The sequence below is a fragment of the Lithobates pipiens genome, unplaced genomic scaffold, assembly GCF_037356315.1.
Source record: "Lithobates pipiens isolate NorthernLeopardFrog02 unplaced genomic scaffold, aLitPip1_a1.2 Scaffold_16, whole genome shotgun sequence".
NCBI lineage: Eukaryota > Metazoa > Chordata > Amphibia > Anura > Ranidae > Lithobates > Lithobates pipiens.
In genome coordinates, this window is record NW_027507748.1 from 319,955,211 (window position 1) to 319,976,548 (window position 21,338).

Sequence of the window (21,338 nt, forward strand, 5' to 3'; positions counted from 1 at the left end):
GGGTGTCCAGGAATTTGGCAAAGGCTTCCTCCACTAGGGTGGAGGGATAGCCTTTGTCCTCAAATTTTCTTTTAAACAGGGTACCTTGCTCAATGTAGTCTGAATTGTGAATGCAATTTCATTTCAGACGATTGAATTGGCTTTCTTGGGATATTAGTGATCCACCCCGGGTGGTGGCAACTTTGGAAATGTAGATACGAGTTTCCTGCAGTGGGTTTGATGTGGTTTCTTGCGAAAATGCTTTTGTCAATATGGCAAAGTTCAAGATCTAGAAAGGGTAAACTATCCGGACTGGATTCGAAAGAAAAAGATAGACCCAGATTATTGGCGTTACAATGGGATACGAAGTCATCTATGGGTGGTCCGGTACTATCCCATATGATGATAATATTGTCTATGTAACGACCTATGTAGATTATGTGTTCTGTATAGGGATTGTTGTTCCAGATGTATAAATGTTCCCAGAGGCCCATTGCCAGATTTGCATAGCTAGGTGCAAAATTGGCGCCCATAGCTGTCCCTTGGGTTTGTAAGTAGAATTTTTATTGAAGGAAAAGTAATTATGAGTGAGGCAGAAATTTGTGGAGTCTAGGATGAACTCTGCTTGTGCAGTTTTTAGGGATGGGTCTAGGGCTAGAAAATGTTTTACTGCTCGAAGGCCAACATCATGGGGGATTGATGTATATAGGGAGTTGACATCCAAAGAGACCCACTGATAGGTGGGCTCCCAGGGATAGGTTTTTAGAATGTCTAGCAGATGTGTACCATCACGTATGTAGGTTTGGAGATTTTGTGCCAACGGTTGCAAAAAATGATCAATATAGATGGAAAAGGAGCTGGTTATGCTTTCCATTGCAGCTACAATAGGTCTACCTGGGGGATTTTCTGAATTTTTATGTATTTTCGGGAGGTGATAAAAGTATGGAGTGTTATAATATGTTTTAGATAGGAAGGAAGCTTCTGCTTTCGTAATAATTTGATCCCTAAGGACTTGTTTTATGAGTGCTTCAGCTTCTAGAGAGAAGAGGGGGAGCGGGTCACTTTTTAAGGGTTTATATGTATTTTTATCAGAAAGTAGTCTGTTGGCTTCGTTTATATAGTCATCATAGTTCTGGATTAATACGCCACCTCCTTTGTCCGCTGTTTTGATGACAATGGAGTTGTTTTTTGTTAGATTCTGAAGGGCCCGAGTTTCTTGGGGAGTAAGGTTGTTCTTATGACGCTGTAAGGGAGAAGTGGGCTTAAGTTTGCAAAGACGTTTTATATCTGCATAAACAACCTGGTAGAAACTTTGTATGTATGGGCCTTTGGCCTGGCTGGGGTTGAATATGGATTTTGGCCTAAATGGGGTGTGCTTCACTGGGGGGGAATCTAACTGATAATGTGTAACAAACGAAGTGTCTGAGAAACTGTTAGTGGTGGCAGGGTCTTCATTCATATTGTATAATTCTTCCAAAATGGCTAGGCAAGGATCATCTTGATCTGCATTTGTTGTACATAGAGGGGAAATATTATTCACACTGGATTTTGTAGTATTGCTGGGATTTTCTTTATTGGATTTGATATTGAAGAAGCGTTTTACTGTGAGATTTCGTATAAATTTATTTAGATCCACAAATAGAGTAAAGGGGTTGGGGTGGGTGGTGGGTGCAAAATTAAGTCCTTTATTAAACAGGGAGATTTCATCTGGAACCAGGGTATGTGAGGAGAGGTTGTAAATTTTTATAGTTTGGCAAATTTTTCTTTGGGTTTTGTTTCTTCTACCCTCTCTTCTGCCTCTTCTAGTTTTCTTTTTTGTGCAGGTTGAGGGTTAGGACTAAAAAAGACTGATCATCAGTTGGTGTGGAAAAATCGAGAGGAATATTATTAAGTAATTGGGAATAGGTTTTTTGCTGGACAACTGTAATGTTGGTGTCCTGTGTGCCTTGGAGAGACTGTTCTGCAGGAAGTTGCGGGGTTGTTGTGCTAGAAGTAACCTGATTGCTCTTTTTTGTGTGTCCTGTAGGGATGTTTTCATCTCTAATAGAATTATTTTTGTTTCCATTTTTGTTTTGGTTGGGGATGTTTGCTGAGTTGTTGTCAGCTACACTGTCAGTAGGAGTTGTGGTACATTTTTTATTCTGTATGATTTGGATATTTCTTTTTGGTTTTCTGTACCGTTTGGGTTTTGGTTGTAGAATGTGAGAGCTGTTTTCCCTTGTGGGTTCTGGATGATGGGCTAATATGTGCTTGATTGATTGGTTGTTGTGTTTTGAGTGTGGATGTTGAGAGGGGTGTGCGAATGGGTGGTAGGCTTTGAAGGGTCGAAAGGAAGGAGGGAACCTGCCTGTAAATTCATCCACCATCATCAAAAATCTTTTACCACTAAGGGCAATACATACCAACTCAAAGAATTTCACAACTGCTCTTCTGAATTCGTGGTATATGCGATCCGTTGCCCCTGCAACCTACTCTATATTGGGCGTACCACTCGAACCCTGAGAAAGAGGTTCGGTGAGCATCGCCGATCAGTGGAAGGAGACTCCAATCTCACCATCCCACGACATTTTAAAGAACACCACCAAGGTTCCACTGAGGGCATGCAAGTATGGGCCATTGAACAGGTACCTGGATCTTTCTCCCTCGCAGAGCGTTTTAAACGTCTCTGCGAGAGAGAAACCTTCGGGATATACACGTTAGACACTCTCACGCCTGGAGGCCTCAACAAAGAAATAGAAATAAACTCAGTTGTGTAATCTTCATTCACCATACCTTCCTAACACATCTCCCGTCCCTCTCTTTGTCCCCTTATAGTCCCCTCCTCTCCCCCCCCCCATTTAAAAAAAAAACCCCATCCCCCCCTAACACAAATCAAAATCAACGTGCCTTTTCAGATCCCCCTGTCCATATTGTATATTTGATTCTATATAGGAGTGCACACGTATATGTAGGAGCGCACGGAAGCACTCCTCATATTAACTTCACTCTCATTAACCTCGTTCTCATGTGTATATATATATATATATATGTGTATATATGTATACCTCCTGGTCCTACCTACTTGTTTATATGTTTATGTATATATATATATATATATATATATATATATATATATATATATGTATGTATGTGTGTGTATACATGTGTGTATATATATCATCTGATTCTACCTAACCTACCTATTCTACATTATTTGGTTATCATCCAAAGTGCTCCCCCCTTTTTTCCCATATGTACACATATGTGTGCTTATCAATTCTCTACCATCATCAATTTTTAACAAAAAAAGTTTTTACCATCACTAAATAAATTAATTATTAACACTATTTTGCATATATTTATTTCTCCATATATTTTCTCTTATTTTATATTTCTCACATATATATATATATATATATATATATATATATATATATATATATATATATATATATATATATATATATATATATATAAAAATTTCTCCTTTTTTTATTATCGATTTTTATATTATCGAATTTTTTTATATTATCAACTTTTGAATATCCCCTAAAGAAATACATTCTTGGTGACCTCTTCGCCTCTGCGCATTTTTTTATAATATATGTATACTTATTTTTATATTCATATTTTTATTATTTTTATATTTTATATATTTTTTATTTTAAATTTTTTATTTTTTATTTTTCATATATATATATACATATATTATATATTTTTTATTTTCTTTACAAAAATCCTCTTGCTTTTAATAATAAAATTTAATCTTTTATCATTTTTTATCATTATTATTCTTTATCCATATTTTTTATCCATATTAATCTTTCTATCCACATTTTTTCCCCCTTTTTTTCTCTTGACACTAAAATCCAAATTCACTTCTTATTAACCATTTTTTTATCATATATTTTCTTTTTCATATAGATTCATAAATAAAACTCTCTTTTTATACTTCACAAAATACCACTCTTAAAAGGGTTTTTTCGCAATGACCAAGTCCTATACATAGGTACACGCATGATGACACGCAGCCAGCCTGCAACACATAGCCTACCAACACCAGGCCCTGGCCGCAATAACCCCGCCCCACAGAGGGTGGCACCCTAACCTTACTGACCAATCAGCACTGCCCTTTCCCTATTTGACCACTTCCAACATGGTGGTCGATATGCCTGAGGAAGGAGCACGCATGCTCCGAACGCGTGCAACAACGTCATCACAGCGCGACCCCGTACGACCAACGAACGGACCTCCCTGGCGCTGCGCTACAGGGCCGTGAGACGCTGGGAACCACCGGCGCCACCGGACGGAAAATAACAGCAAAAAGAGGACCGCTTCTCCCCCAGAGCCCTGTGATGTCCCCCAGAACCTTCTCTTACACGTAAAACGTGATGTGCCTGAAACATTCCGATAGAGAGTGAGCGTACTACTTTACAAATAAATATCTGTGATCTAAAATACTGCACTTAGGTTGGCGCTGTTTTTCTTCTGTTTGAACTTCTCCATGTATCCAGCGATGCGATCCCGAGTCTGGCTCAGGGTTACCGCTTATGGTACTAAAATCCCAACCCGAGCCAGACTCGGGATCACCGCCAGGGAGGTTAAACATTGCACTGCACTTGCTAAAAGTGGTAGTAAACTCAATGTTACTCCAAATGTTACAGCAATATTTACCATTCTGTTGCTGTTTATAATTTAAGCACGACATACAATATGCAAAAAGAACCTTCCTACTTGATAGAATAAACTGTTTGTGAATGCTCCAGCTTGTATGCAGCCGCCACCATTGTAACCATTGGGCAGCACAGTGGTGTAGTGGTTAGCACTCTCACCTAACAGTACGAAGGGTTGCTGGTTCAAATCCAAACCACAACACTACCTGCCTGGAGTTTACATATTCTCCCTGTGCCTGCATGGGTTTCCTCCGGGTACTCTGGTTTCCTCCCACACTCCAAAGACATGCAGGTAGGTAAATTGGCCCTAGTATATGGATGGGGACCTTGGATTGTGGGCTCCTTGAGGGTAGGGACCAATAATAGTGTGCAATATACAGGGATAGGGACAATTGTAGACACTCACTCAGGTTGAACTGGATGGACCAGTGTCTTTATTCAACCTTACTAACTATGTAACTCCTGTCTTCTGCATCTCAACAGTAATTTATTTCCGCCCTCACTCTGTCTCTGTGGCCAAAATCTTGTACGTGCGCATTATTCACCGCAGCGAAGCCTCGTTTCCGTTTCAGTTTATTATGCCGACCAATTGGAGCTGATTCTGCTGCTGCCCAGATTCTCAACGGGGAAGGAGTGTCGCAAAATCTTGTGTCTGACGCCAACATCAGGAAATTACGCAGCTCTGGCATATACACAGTATTTTGTCTGCCACATATAGCGTGCCGGTGTTCTGCCAAAAACTGTCCTCCCATTGGATAGTGTCCGCCCCGTACTATGCAGGTGCATCGCTTGCGCAGTACGGAGGACAAGGAGACTCAGAAAGATGAATGGTGCCTGCGCACTTGCTAGTACCTTCTGCCCTGAGTCCAGGTTCAAGACCCACCATGCAAGTGGACATACGGAAGCACTTAGTAACAGGGCCCCTTGCGGGCACGCTTCGCTCGCCACGCTTCGCTCGCCACGCTTCGGCCACAGCCTTGCTTCGCTCGGCAATTTTTTATTCTAACTCTGTTCGGATACATCCGAATGTCCGAATAAAAAAAAACGAATTTCAACTAATACGAAAGAAATTATAAGGAATATAATGAATGAATTCGACTTGGTTCGGTAATTCATTAAACATCTAATGAAACAAAAGGTCAACTCAAAGTAAATCTTCAGCACGATGACGCTTTATTGGCACTAAACTGGGCACTATGTCAAAGGGATGATCTCCCTCATGCCCAGAAAGTTTTTTTGAGAGATGCTTTAGACTTTTGTCTAAATCACAATTACTTTTGGTATAATGGGGAATTTTATCTACAAAAAAGAGGTGTAGCTATGGGGGCAAAGTTTGCACCGAGCATAGCTAACCTTTTCATGTCAGAGTGGGAGGATAAGGTTATTTTTAATAATAGACCTGTGGAATTACTTTTTTACAAACGGTACATAGATGACCTGTTCTTTATCTGGAATGGTAACCAAGCCCAATTGGACGCTTTTCTCAGTAATTTGAATAATAATAGTCATAATATTGTTTTGTCTTCAGATTCTAATAAAAATGAGATCAATTTCCTAGATGTGACTGTATATCGGAAGGGAGACAAGCTCGAAACAAAAGTTTTCTTTAAGAAAACTGATCGAAACAGCTATCTGCCCATATCTAGTGGACACCATCCAAATTGGCTACGGAATATTCCTAAAGGCCAAATAATGAGGGTCCGCAGGAATTGTACCAATTTCGATAATTATGTATCTCAGGCCACTGTTCTGAGTAATAAATTTATTACCAGAGGGTATAATCCCCAAGACATGCATAAAATTATTGAGGATGTGGGACAGATCCCAAGAACAGAATGTCTACAAGAACAACATCCAGGGTTGCCATTAACGGTAGGCAATAAGAAAATAAACCCGATAAACAATAAAGAATGGGGCTTTATCTCGAATTTCCACATACAATACAAAGAAGTGGAAAATATTTTTAAAAAACATTGGCCTGTGCTTTTACTAGATAAAAAGTTGAATCCAGCACTACCCACTCGACCACAATTCATTTATCGGAAAGCGACGAGTTTCGGTGACAAAATAATAAAAAAAGTTATAGATCCACCGGCTCCTCCTCGTACATTCTGGGAAAAAAATGGTTTCTTTGCCTGTCGTAAGTGCAAAGCATGTCGGGAAATTAGGAACCCTACCAGAAACCTTGTTAAATTTACTTCTACCTCGAATAACATGGAATTCACCCTGAAGCAATTTATTACATGCAATAGCACTCATGTTGTGTATGCCCTTATGTGCCCGTGCGGCCTAATGTACATTGGGAGAACTAAGAGAAAATTAAAAGTTAGGATAGCCGAGCACATACATAACATCAAGATAGGTTACAAAGATCATAATGTATCTCTGCATTTTGATCTCCATCATAATAGAGATCCAAAGGAATTGCGTTTTTGGGGGATTGAACAGGTTAAACCCTATTGGAGGGGAATTAACAGAGTTCGCGAATTATCAAAACAAGAAACCCATTGGATATTTTTAACGGACGTTTTAAATCCAAAGGGTTTAAACATTGAATTGGATATAAATTGTTTCATCAGCGATACTTAAGCTTCTAACTGAATGTCTCCTGTAGATATTGTTAGTTTCATGTACTACTAATGTACTACTAATTATTTATTTATCTTTCATTTATTTATTCATTCATTCATTCACTCATTTCTTCATTTTCACATTTATTCTTTTTTTCTTTTACTTCCCCTTTTTTTTTTTTTTTTTTTTTATGTTATCTTTATTGGTTTTTTAGTTATTTTTATTTTTATTTTTATTTTTACTGTATTTTATTTTTATTTTTATTTTTATTTTTATTTTTTTTTTTTTTTTCATTTTTTTTTTTATTTATTTATATTTATATTTATTTTTATTTTTTATTTATATTTATTTTTATTTTTATTCATTTTTTTCACGTTCTGTTAATCTTTTACCTCATTGATTAAGCATGCCCCATATCGAATAAAATTAGATCACTTCATGAGCTAAATAGAGGACACTAATTGGCACATATATCTATATATGTAGGTATAAGACATAGTGCGATACTTGTATTAAGCATCAATGTTTTTACTTATTGGTTTTTATATATGTTAAGTAATTATATATTTATATGCTAAGGAATTTTTACATATAATGGATTATGGTTTTATTTGCTATTCTATTTGACATGCTGATAGGCATGGTCCTGTTAATTTGGGTTTTACTATGATCTCTGTGTACACATATACATTTGTGAGACTGTATCAATTGTATGCTATTTAGTTACACATCGGGTCCAGTGATTGCGTTTTATGGCAACTGTAGAGTGACGAGAAATCCAGATCACAATAGGTCAGTCTGGGCGGGTTTTGACCCTTGTCACTCACAGGGAACACCTGCTTTCATTGGATCCCGGCGTGTATATTTACTATCTTCTGGTGTGGTGTGTTACTCCCTCGAGACGAAGTCGGAAATGACGAAACGCGTCAGGGCGTAACACACACCAGAAGTTTCGTGTGCGTTCCAGTACTCGTTCGTGAACCAACCAAGGTACCAGGAAGTAAGCCGAACGCACAGAGCGGTCGTTCGCGGTAACCGAAGGGGCTCACCACGAGTGACTCAGGCACAGTACACTTATCCTATGCGATTTGTTTGAATATATTTGGTACACTTATTTTGTATGGGGGGTTTTAATAAAGGTTTTTAAAACAGTATCACACTATGTCAGTATGATCTTGTCTCCTTTATGAGTTCTGGACCATCCTATTATGGAGATATCAAGCGACCAATGAATTTAAAGTTTTTGAAGGCTCCCATATCTTTGATTTCCCACGACTAAACAACTCAGTGGTTTGGTTTATTGGAGGCTCATACATCCTTGATTTTCTGGTGAGTGCATCCCCTTGGGGGGTTTGTATTTGGAGAGCACATAAGGTGGAAAAACGCCAGGTGGAAAGTGGTTTTGATCCTTTTTTCTTCTCTTCACTCATTGGACTCTATCACCAGTCTTTCAAGAGCACATATGAACTAATATCTGAATAAGATTTTGTATATTGAGCGCTGCTATATATATATATTTAAATTGTGGACTTTTTGAAGTTTTATCTATTTTTTTATGTATATATTTTACACAAAGTAAATCTTACAATCCAATCAGCTGATTAATTTTGTGCTGGAGGTTGGATTACTGGCTAAATGCATTCCTGAGAACTGAGTGAGAAGGGTGTTGTATTGTGTTTAAGCAGAGGAGAAGAGATATTGTCATTGTGTGTGTTAAAAGATTCAATAAACAAACGACTTTCCAAACTACAAATCATTATCACGAATATATATACATACATAAATTTAAATTCATATGAAAGAAATTATAGCGGATATAACAAATGAATTCTACATATTCGAGATTCAGTATAATGAACATCGACACTCTACAGAAATAACAAATTATCCGGAAATGAATTAACGCAACATAACGAATATAACAGAACAAAATTATGTATTTTACGAATGACAACAAACTGAAACTAAACAAAATTTTCCATTGTGCAAGTCTACCACTGACATCTTCAGTCAGGAGGCCTCTAGGTATAGATCTAGCTCCGATTAGTTTGGGGGCCTAAGATTTTTTAATTAAGGTTCCACTTTAATTAACTATTTTTATCTATATTCCCAATGACAGCATTCACAATCCAACATTTTACATCATAGAATCAAGGGTGGAATTTAAGACTTTCATAAGCTCAATTTGGTGTTCTGAGCGGATCATCCCATATTGAGTAACACAAACATAAAATAACAATGGGACTTTAAATATAGCCCTTAGGAGACCATAACACCAAATACATGAGCATATATAAAAGTACAAATATTTACTATACCATTTTTTGGGGTTTTGATGCATTATTGTTCCCTTGTGTTTATTCAAATTTTTATGATGATTCATGTTACCTTTAGACTTGTACTATAATAATTATGAAGATTGGCGCCTATGTCCTGATGAAGTTGTCCCCGCAAAACGTGTAGACATAACAACTTTCTGTTATGGTTCTATAATTGCAACTTCATTTGTATTTCTATGCATTGGGTGTTTTTCACATTTATTTGTTAAATGATATAATAAACATTTGTACTTTTATATATGCCTGTGTACTTGGTGTTATAATCTCCTGCGGGCTATATTTAACCACTTCAGCCCCAGAAGAATTGGCTGCTCAATGACCAGACCATTTCTTGTGATATGGCACTGCGTTGCTTTAACTAACAATTGCGCAGACGTGCGACATTGTACCCAAACAAAGTTAATGTTCTTTTTTTTCCCACAAATAGAGCTTTCTTTTGGTGGCATTTGATCATCTCTGCGGTTAAAAATTTTTGAGCTATAAACAAAAAAAGCGTCAATTTTGGAAAAAACTCCATATTTTGTAGTTTTTGCTGTAATAAATAGCCCCATTTTTTTTTTACTGCTTGCTGCCCACCCACCGTCAAATGACAGCAGGGCGGTGCGACTCTCGTTCTGGGACGCCGTGATCGCTGCCCACCATGTTGCTAAGACCCACATCCGCCTCTTTAACCATGTGATCGGCTGTGTCCAATCACAGCCGGTTATATGTAAACAAGGAAGTGCCAGTAATCGGATCACCTTGCCTTACACTGACAGAGTGTGTGGCAAGGAGAGCTGATCAGCAGCATCGCCAAGCAAGGGAACATCTAGGAATGTAATCAGGGCACTAAACATCAGTGCCCTGATTACAATATTGCAATATAGTGTAACAAATCAGTGCCCACCATTGCCAGCTATCAGTGCCCACCAGAGGCAGCAATCAGTGCCCACCATTGCCCACAAGTGCCACCGATCAGTGCCCATTAGTGATGCCAGTCAGTGCTGGCAATCAGTGCCACCTATCAGTGCTGCCCATCAATGCCCATCACTGCTGTCAATCAATGCCCATCAGTAATGCCCATGAGTGTCGCCCATCAGTGCCACCCATCAATGCCCATCAGTGCCCATCAGTACCGCCTATCTGTGTCACCTATCAGTGCCCACCAGTGCCGCCTATCAGTGCCCACCAGTGCCACCTAACAGCACCCATCAGTGCCATCTATCAGTGCCCATAAGCGCAACTATTAGTGCCTCCTCATCATTGCCACCTAATCAGTGCCTATAAGTGCCGCCTCATCAGTGCCCATAAATGCCACCTCATCAATGCCCACCAGTTCAGCCTATCAGTGCCCATCGGTGTCGCCTCATCAGCGCACATTAGTGAAGGCGAAAAATTACTTAATTACAAAATTTACTGACAGAAAAAAGTAAACATATTATTTTCAAAATTTTTAATCTTTCTTTTATAAAAATAAAAAACCCAGCAGTGATTAAATACCACCAGTGTGAAGAAAATTTAAAAAAAATTAGTTTGGGTACATTGTAGCATGACCACACAATTGTCACTCAAAGAACAACAGCGCTGAAAGCTGAAAAATGGCTTGGCAGGAAGGGGGTGTAAGTGCCCGGTAGGCAAGTGGTTAAAAAAGCTATTTTTTTCCCTCAGTTTAGACCGATATGTATTCTTCTACATATTTTTGGTAATAAAAATTGCAAAAAGCATATATTGATTGGTTTGCACAAAAGTTATAGTGTCTACAAAATAGGGGATAGATTTATGGCATTTTTATTATTTTTTTTACTAGTAATGGCGGCAATCTGTGATTTTAATTGAGACTGTGATATTATGGCGGACACATAGGACACTTCTGACACATTTTTTGGTCGATTGACAATTATGTAATGATCAGTGTTATAAAAATGCACTGATTACTGTATAAATGGCAATCAAGGGGTTAACTGTGTTCCCTAGGTGTGTGTTCTAACTGTAGGGGGATGGGACTGACTATAGAAGATGACAGATCGTGGTTCCCAGCTCGTAGGAACTCACTGTGCCGACCTGCTGCAGTATAATGACGGCAGCAGGTCGGCAAGTGGTTCTAAAGGTCTAAAGGCTCTAGGTTTTTTTTTACCTTCTGCATTCTAACTGCTACTTTTGCTGCACAGCTTGGTCTGTTAATTGCTTCAGCCCCAGAAGATTTTACCTCCTTCCTGACAAAAGCACTTTTTGCAATTCGGCACTGCGTAGTTTTAACTGACAATTGCGCGGTGGTGCGACGTTGTACCCAAACAAAATTGATGTCCTTTTATTGCCACAAATAGAGCTTTTTTTTGGTGTTATTTGATCACATCTGTGGTTTTTCAAAAAAATATATATTTTGTACTTTTTGCTAAAATAAGTATCCCAGTTTTTAACCACTTTCCGACCAGCGCACGACGGTGTACGTCGACAGAATGGCACGGGCAGGCATATTGGCGTACAGGTATGTCCAATATTCAATGCCGCCCTGCCATCGGGAGCGCGCTGCCGGCGGCGCGCTCCCGCGCTGCCGGCGGCGGGCTCCCGCGCTGGTCGGGACCCCCGTGAGTTCGGTCGCGGGACCCGCGGACTCGATCACCGCGGGCATCCCCGCGATTGTCTCACGGAGCGGCCGAATGGAGGAAATGCTGTGTAAACAACATTTCTCCATTCTGCCTAGCAACTAGTGACGCTGATCTCTGCTCCATGTGATTGGAGCAGAGATCAGTGTTCACTAAATGAAAGCCCAACCCCCCCACAGTTAGTAACACACCCCTAGGAACACTTAACCCCTACACTGCCACCCACTGGTTAACCCTTTCACTGCCAGTGTCATTTACACAGGAATCACTGCATTTATATAGCAGTGATTACTGTATAAATGACAATGGTCCCAAAAATGTGTCAAAAATGTCCGATGGGTCCCCCACAATGTCGCAGTCACAATAAAAATCGCTGATCGCCGCCATTACTAGTAAAAAAAAATAATAAAAAATTATTAATAAAAATGCTATAAAACTATCCCTATTTTGTAAACGCTATAACTTTTGCGCAAACCAATTAATAATCGCTTATTGCGATTTTTTTTTTACCAAAAATATGTAGAAGAATACGTATCGGCCTAAACTGAGGGAAAAAAATGTTTTTTTATATATTTTTGGGGGATATTTATTATAACAAAAAGTAAAAAATAATGCGTTTTTTTCAAAATTGTCGCTCTATTTTTGGTTATAGCGCAAAAAATAAAAACCGCAGGGGTGATCAAATACCACCAAAAGAAAGCTCTATTTGTGGGAAAAAAAGGACGTCAATTTTGTTTGGGAGCCACGTCGCACTACCGCGCAATTGTCAGTTAAAGCGACACAGTGCCGAATCGCAAAAAGGGGTCTGGTCTTTGACCAGCAAATTGGTCCGGTCTGCAAGTGGTTAAAAAAAGCAAATTTTTTCTCAGTTTAGGCTGATATGTATTCTTCTACAGATTTTTGGTAATCACAATCACAATAAGTGTATATTGATTGGTTTGTGGAAAAGTTATATCATCTACAAAATAGGGGATAGATTTATAGCATTTATATTATTATTATTATTATTTTTATTACTAGTAATGGCGGGGGTCTGGGATTTTTATCGAACTGCGACATCATAGCGGACACATCGGACAATTTTGACACATTTTTGGGACCATTGGCATTAATACAGAGATCAATGCTAAAAAAAAGAAAATTGATTACCGTAAAAATGTCACTGGCAGTGGAGGGGTTAACACTAGGGGGCGATCAAGGGTTTAATTGTGTTCCCTAGTATGTGTTCTAACTGAAGGGGGGAGGGGACTGACTGGGGAGATGACACATCGTTGTTCATACTTTGTCTGAACAGACGATCTGTCACTTCTCCCCTCAGAGAACCGGGATCTCTGTGTTTACACATAGAGATCCCGGTTTTCGCTGTGTTACAAGTGATCGCGGGAGTGCGGCGGTCATCGAGACCACTGGGCTCTTGCATAGGCTCCGGGGGCGAGCAGCGGGCACGCGCGCCCCTAGTGGCTGCCTTAAGGAGTGACGTTACATGATGGCGATTCGCCTGCCCATGCCATTCTGCTGCAGTATAACTGCGGTGGCTGGTCGGCAAGCAGATAAAGTTGAAAAGTAACAGCAGGATCAACAGGTAAAAAAAAAAACTAAGTTCATGGGCTGGACTCAGAAAAACGAGACTGTTTTTGTAATACTAGTGACAGACCCCATCCTATATGTCATTTTTAATTTTGTCTTTAGTACTACGTTAACGAAACAAAGTGACACCATGGCTCATTATTTGGTAATAAATAAAAATAGACTATTATTTCTTATGTGTGTCCATGTAAATGCATTGTAAGCTTTAGTGTGCCAAATGACAAGGATAGTTCCATTTACAATACACTTAATCAATGTACTGTATGCTAATGCTCAGTGTGTGCTTACCTTGCAGAATTGAATGAGTGCTTCCTTTAAACTCAGTTTTCCAATTCATTTCACAGCTGGGCAGCTGAGTACTTTTACACCACTCCAACACATAGGCTTTAGCTGAAACTTGTGCTTCCCACTCCACTCGTAGGCTGTGATCATCATTAGGCGATACATACATTCTACGCACTGGATCTCCTGTAGTGAAAAAGTGAGGTCTAATAGAATAGAACAAAACAGTAAAGCCTGCCTATGTACTAATGTTTCAATGCATGCTCATGAAGTAATGTAATTGGCATCTGATCAGACCAGTTGTCACAATGTAACAAGAGTGCCTTCCATTCACCCTTTGTGCTTTTTTTATGGGCTCACCACTGTTTTTGACTTATAAATAATTTCTAGATCAAATATTAGCGTGTAGGTCAGTGTTTCTCTATTCCAGTCCTTAAGGCGCCCCAACAGGTCATGTTTTCAGGATTTCCCTCAGATGAAATTGGTGGTGGTAATTACTAAGGGTCCTTTCACATGGGGCGGATCAGTGCTGATCCACCCCGTGGATATCCGCTTGCACAGCGGGGATCGTCGGAGCGATCTCCGCTGAGCAGGAAGATGACAGGTCCGCATACACACAACCGGAATTTTCAACAGACTTGGTCCGGCGGACTGAATCCATGTGTGGGCTCCAGCTGGCTTTTTCTTCCATGAAGTCTGGCGGACCTAGAAATAAAACTTGCTTCAAATCTGTCCGCTGGACTCGGCTTTCTAGCGTACAATCCGTTTGTCTGTATGCTAGGGCAGCTATTGGCTACTGGCTATGAACTTCCTTATTCTACGCCATCACGTTCGAATCCGCCGGACTTTTGGAGGGATCGTGTGTGGCCAAGTCCGTTTGTTTGAAAGTCCGGTGGACCTTAGCTGCAAAGTCCGTCGGATTGTCCACCGGACCAAGTCCGTCGAAGAGTCCGGTCATGTGTATGCGACATTAACCTCCAACTTTTCACCTTTCAACACTTTTCTTTCTCTTTAACTGGGTTTTGGCTACAACCTCCTTTTATACTTGCTCCACCAGACTCTGCTCAAAACAAATGCATACGAATCATAGTGCTTTCCGTGTATTCTTTTAAATTGATTAAAGCAATAAAATACACTTGCTTGATAATGTGCACTAGATCCTGTGCACTGCTGTAAAACAATGTGTATATCTTCTTAAGATCATTGTGGATCATGAGCAGCACTGATTAGCCTGGTGCCTACTCAATTTCAGGAATAGCGTGATGACGTCACTGGCTCTGCCCTTACACATTACGCCACTACACACATGACTTCTTCAGAGGATTTATTCTCTGAACATTGAAGCCATTAACCACTTAAAGCCAAAAAGTGAATATTGGGGATGAAGAGGTGTCTTAGAGGAGTAAAAAGCTTGCATTTGACCCCTTAGCAGGGAAGATGTATATTTGACCTATAAAATATTTATAGATGAAAAACAGAGATGAGTACATAAAAAGAGCACAAGGTATGAAGCACTTGGATGGCATTCTTGATTACAGCACTAGGCACTTTATTCTGTACAAGCACTGGAATTAGACTGCTTTAACCTCCCTGGCGGTATGATTCAGTCCGGTTTTAGGTGCTGAAAGCGGTACAATTATTTTGCATGGAATTTTGGAGTCTTATATTGTAGTCCTGTAATTCTTAGGGATAACTCTCTTAAATCTGTTCAAACCAGAGTCTAGCAGACATCCCGGGTATGATAAAGTTTATAATATAATAAATAATAATAAAAATTATTCAATAATGTAATCAAATCCTAAAACACTGAAAAAGGGACACTTTTTGGTTGCTATGGACAATCTCCAAATTTCAGGCAGAAAAAACTGTATTTATAATATAAAAGTGCATGCAGGGCACTGCACAGACCACTAGGGACAAAGGGGGGTGTAATTTTTAATACAGTACTGTAATCTGTAAGATTACAGTACTGTGTGTGTTTTGTGTCTTTTTACTTTTTTGAATTTGGCGCCAATCTCCGCTCCCGTGCACTGTAACGTCGCAGGGAACAGAGCTCGGCGGCATTCGGCACTGTGAATCAAGCGGAGGACAGCTCACTCAACACAGCGCGGAGGACATCGCTGGATCCAGGGGACAAGGTAAGTAACTCTCCCTGTGTCCTCCCCTGCATCCAGCGATGCGATCCCGAGTCTGGCTCGGGGTTACCGCTCCTGTTAGTAAAATCCTAACCCGAGCCAGACTCGGGATTACCGCTAGGGGGGTTAATGAACTGGGCTACACTGATACAACTGATAATGGATTTTGCACCAAATGAACTTACTTGTACATGCTGTTATTAAATACTATTTATTTATTTAGTCAAAAACTTTATATGAAGTCTTTAATTGAGAGTGGTTATATTTATTTTCCAGCATGCTGGACAATATTTGTGTTGCTTCATTTTTAATAGTTATTTGTTTTGATATATGTTTACTACAGAGCAGCACTTTTTAGGTAATATTACAGGTCTGATGTGGAAACACATGTCAGTACTGACAATACATGATTGCCCTTTAGTTTAATTATTTAGTATTGTAGTGCAAGAATATTTTGTAAGTTCACTAACATAAGCATATAACCATTTTTTACGTATGCATATAAACTGCAGATAGCAAAGGTTAAAATGATTGGTTCATTGCATTTCCACATTGCAAGCTATCTTTTAGGGAAATATGGTCTGTTAGATGCGCATAACCTTTTCTTACCATTTGTTGCAAAGAAAATTATCTCTTTTTTAGGAGAAGCTCCAATTGTATTTTGAGCCCAGATAAATACTCTCTTTTTCCCAGGAGGGAGAGAAAATGTACAGCTGAGATTCGTTGTATTGCATAATTGAGTTTCTTTCTGAAGAAAATCAGTCTCTTCCTTCACAATATATGAGAGATGTTTGGCGTTGGCCTCCTCTTTTTTCATTGGCTGTGAAATGAAGAAAAGAACTGATTAGGCCATTTCCATTTTACTAAAACTTGGCATCATTTATCAATGTGTGCCACTAATTAGATTCTTCAGATCAGCCTTATGAAAGGTAAACATTTGCATTTGATTGGCAGTTGTATGCTTCATTTTCTCAGTACTTATTTGACACCACTGGCGGCCCACCGATACAGGGCACAGGGGTGCCGCCCCCCCTAATCCATGCACCGATCCCCTAATTTACATGTTGGACGTATGGATTCCAATGTTTTCTTCTTTAAGCACGTGATTAGAGCCTGAGGCTCTAATTGGCGTCAAAAAAGTGTGTGCTCGGGGAGCAGAACATGATGATGATTAAAATTAAGGACAACTTCACCTCATTCATGTACCTTTATCCTTAGAAAAATGATTTCGCACACCATGTGTAGCAACAATGTGGGCCATTGCGTATAATTGGAAAAATCCATCTGTACCCTTTGTACGGTCTAACGACAGAATTATTGCTAATATAATTTTTTTATCTCCTTTTGATTCCATGCATACCTTTCATGCAAAATGGAATTTCTGGTCTTCTATTTTCAATACATCAGTGGATAGTGGACTAATGTGTTATATATATATATATATATATATATATATATATATATATATATATATATAGTGTTGTCACATGAAAAGATATAATACAATATTTACAAAAATGTGAGGGGTGTACTCACTTTTGTGAGCTACTATATATATATATATATATATATATATATATATATATATATATATATATATATATATATATATATATATATATATAGTAGCTCACAAAAGTGAGTACACCCCTCACATTTTTGTAAATATTGTATTATATCTTTTCATGTGACAACACTGAACCACTGGCAACAAAAGTGAGTACATCCCTAAGTGAAAATGTCCAAATTGGGCCCAAAGGTTCAATATTTTGTGTGGCCGCCATTATTTTCCAGAACTGCATTAACCCTCTTGGGCATGGCGTTCACCAGAGCTTAACAGGTTGCCACTGGAGTCCTCTTCCACTCCTCTATGATGACACCATGGAGCTGGTGGATGTTAGAGACCTTGCGCTCCTCCACCTTCCATTTGGGGATGCCCCACAGATGCTCAATAGGGTTTAGGTCTGGAGAAATGATTGGCTAGTCCATCACCTTTACCCTCAGCTTCTTTAGCAAGGCAGTGGTCATCTTGGAGGTGTGTTTTGGGTCGTTATTGTGTTGGAATACTGCCCTGCAGCCCAGTCTCCAAAGGGATCATGATCTGCTTCAACATGTTACAGTACATGTTGGCATTCATGGTTCCCTCAATGAACTGTAGCTCCCCAGTGCCGGAAGCACTCATGCAGCCCCAGACAATGACACTCCCACCACCATGCTTGACTGTAGGCAAGACACACTTGTCTTTGTACTCCTCACCTGGTTAGCGCCACACATGCTTGACACCATCTGAACCAAATAAGTTTATCTTGGTCTCATCAGACCATAGGACATGGTTCCAGTAATCCATGTCCTTAGTCTGCTTGTCTAGAGCAAACTGTTTGCAGGCTTTCTTGTGCATTATCTTTAGAAGAGGCCTTCTTCTGGGACAACAGTAATGCAGACCAAGTTGATGCAGTGTACACTCAACTTCTTTGGTCGACCATGGCGAGGCCTGTTCTGAGTGAAATCTGTCTTGTTAAACCGCTGTATGATTTTGGCCACGATGCTGAAGCTCAGTTTCAGGGTCTTGGCAATCTTCTTATAGCTTAGGCCATCTTTATGTAGATCAACAATTCTTTTTTTCAGATCCTCAGAGAGTTCTTTGCCATGAGGTGCCAGTTGAACCTCCAGTGACCAGTATGAGAGAGTGAGAGCGATAACACCAAATTTAACACATTCGCACCTGAGGCCTTGTAAGGCCGCGTACACACGGGCAGATTGTCTAGCCAACTAAGTTTGTCAGACAATCCGACAGACAATCCGTCCTACTTTTGAATGAACGGACTTGAGCACACACGATGAGCAGACAATCCGCCGAAAGCTTGCGCGATGACGTGTACGGCACGTACGACGGGACTAGAAATTCGACGTCCAATACACTGCAATGCAACCTTCGGCCGTGTAAATCCTTTCTGAGCATGCGCCATACTTAGTCCGTCGAACTAGCCTATTCACGAGCGGATTGTCCGCTGAAACCAAGTTTGGACGGACTGTATTACGGAAATTCCGAAAGACTTAGTCCGCCAGACTGTCCGCTGAAAAAGTCAGCTGAAGCCCACACACGAGCGGATTGTCCGCTGAAACACAGATGAACTATTTTTTATATTAATGGGTTCAGTAACACTTTAATAGCTGTGTGTTGAGTTATTTTGAGGGCACAGCAAATTTACATTGTTATACAAGCTGTACATGCACTACTTTACATTGTAAAGATATACTGTATACTATAAATTTCTTATTATGGCATTGTTGGTATGATCACAACTATGTCTTATGTACCCTTTTAAAAAAAAAAATATTTACATTTTATTTCGTGCTTGTTATTGGATGAACATATAAAAAAATACAAAATATCATACAAAATTCTCCACTTGATTTATGTTTATTACATTATTGTAAACTTATCACCTGTTTATATTTTGTAATAGTAAATCTGATGTATGATATTTCTCAATAAATGCTAAATGAAAATTCACTTTAGAAAAAGAAAAAAACCCACTTATTTAAATGATTGAGGTAAAGGTGTGCTGTTTTCTTGATTTCTGTGTACATGATCGAGGATTCTTTGCAAATTGGATTTTCAATTTGTTTTACTGTTTTCAATAAGATAAGTTAAAATTCACTTTACAAACATGCTCTATTTCATTAGTAAATCAACCACATTATTGCTGTACTAATACTATTCACAGAGCATCTATTGGCTGCAATTCACTGAAAATATTAATAACCTTGTATTTTTCATGTAAAAGGCATTATGTATTCTTACAACCTAGCCAAACAGATTTGTGTGGACATTACACATAGAATATCATATTTGTGTCACATGTATGTTCCAAAATAATTCTCCTGATCTGAGTCTCATGCATCTGCCCAAGAACAATTATGAAGGCTGTACATATACACAATTATGTAAATCAAACCTCATAACAATTAATCCTCCCACATCCTACCTTCTCTATTCCTAGAACCTGACCACTGCCAAAAAGACACACCACCACACTGCCAGGGGGTATATCCAAAGAACTGGTGCTAGTGTTTCTCAGTTCTCCAACATAATGTCTAAATAACACACACAACTATGCCCTTGACAACTGCCCTGGTCTGAGTCATATCCCAGATATCAGTTGGGATTTATGTATAAAAACAATTTCAAGTAGAAAGTCACAAGCATTTGCTTAGCCCTTACAAATTCTGGCTGTATTTTGCCTAATACTTTGATTTCCTATGATCATCAGTTCCACCTAGTGGCCACAATATACATAACTTCCTGAAATACTATAATCAGTCAAATATTGCACAGCCTCTAGATTGAGATGACAATCATAGAAAATCAACATATTAGGCAAAATATGGCCAGAATTTGTAAGGTCTAGGCCAACACTTATAACATCCGTCCATCATTTTGTTTTTATACATAGACCCCTTTTTGTGTGAATAGCAGTAACATTGTCACTCTGCTGTACAAATCCTGTGCATAAAGCTGAGCTGTGGGTGGGATCACTCACTTCAGGCTGCCTGCAGTAAACAGTAGGAAGGAAGGTTGGTTATAAGACTAGTCACCCTACACAAGGAGAGAATTCATCAGTGACTGGTCTCTTTTACAGGAAGTTCCTGCACAAAGGAGCTGGAGTTGTTTCCTGGAGTACTTCACAGATCTAGAGGAAATCCACAAAGGACTCCAATATTTACACTGCCTTGAAAAAGTATTCATACCCCTTGAGATTTTCCATGTTATATTATGTTACAACCAAAAACATAAATGTATGTTATTGGGATTTTATGTGATAGACCAACACAAAGTGGCACATCATTGTGAAGTGAAAGGAAAATGATAAATAGTTTTCAGTTTTTTTTTCCCAAATAAATAACTGACAAGTGTGGCATGCATTTGTATTTAGCCCGCTTTACTCTGATACCCCTAACTAAAATCTAGTGGTACCAATTGCCTTCACCCAATTAGTAAATAGAGCCCACTTGTGTGTAATTTAATCTCAGTATACATACAGCTGTTCTGTAAAGCCCTCAGAGGTTTGTTAGAGAACTTTGGTGAACAAACAGCATCAAGAAGGCCAAGGAACAAACCAGACAGGTCAGGCATAAAGTTGTGGAGATGTTTAAAGCAGGGTTAGGTTATAAAAAAATATCCCAAGCTTTGAACATCTCACGGAGCAC

General features: G+C 39.2%; 1 protein-coding gene across 2 annotated transcripts in view; it reads right to left on the bottom strand.

Annotated features, from left to right (window-relative positions):
* The window catches only part of CSF3R (colony stimulating factor 3 receptor), an 87,462-nt gene that overhangs the window by 18,714 nt on the left and 47,410 nt on the right, over positions 1–21,338 (bottom strand). For both annotated transcript variants that reach the window (XM_077481692.1, XM_077481691.1), the window contains 2 exons: positions 16,737–16,947; positions 13,999–14,178 (listed from right to left, as the gene is read on the bottom strand). In XM_077481692.1, the coding sequence (XP_077337818.1) occupies positions 13,999–14,178; positions 16,737–16,947 (391 nt within the window). The remainder of the gene's footprint in view (positions 1–13,998; positions 14,179–16,736; positions 16,948–21,338) is intronic.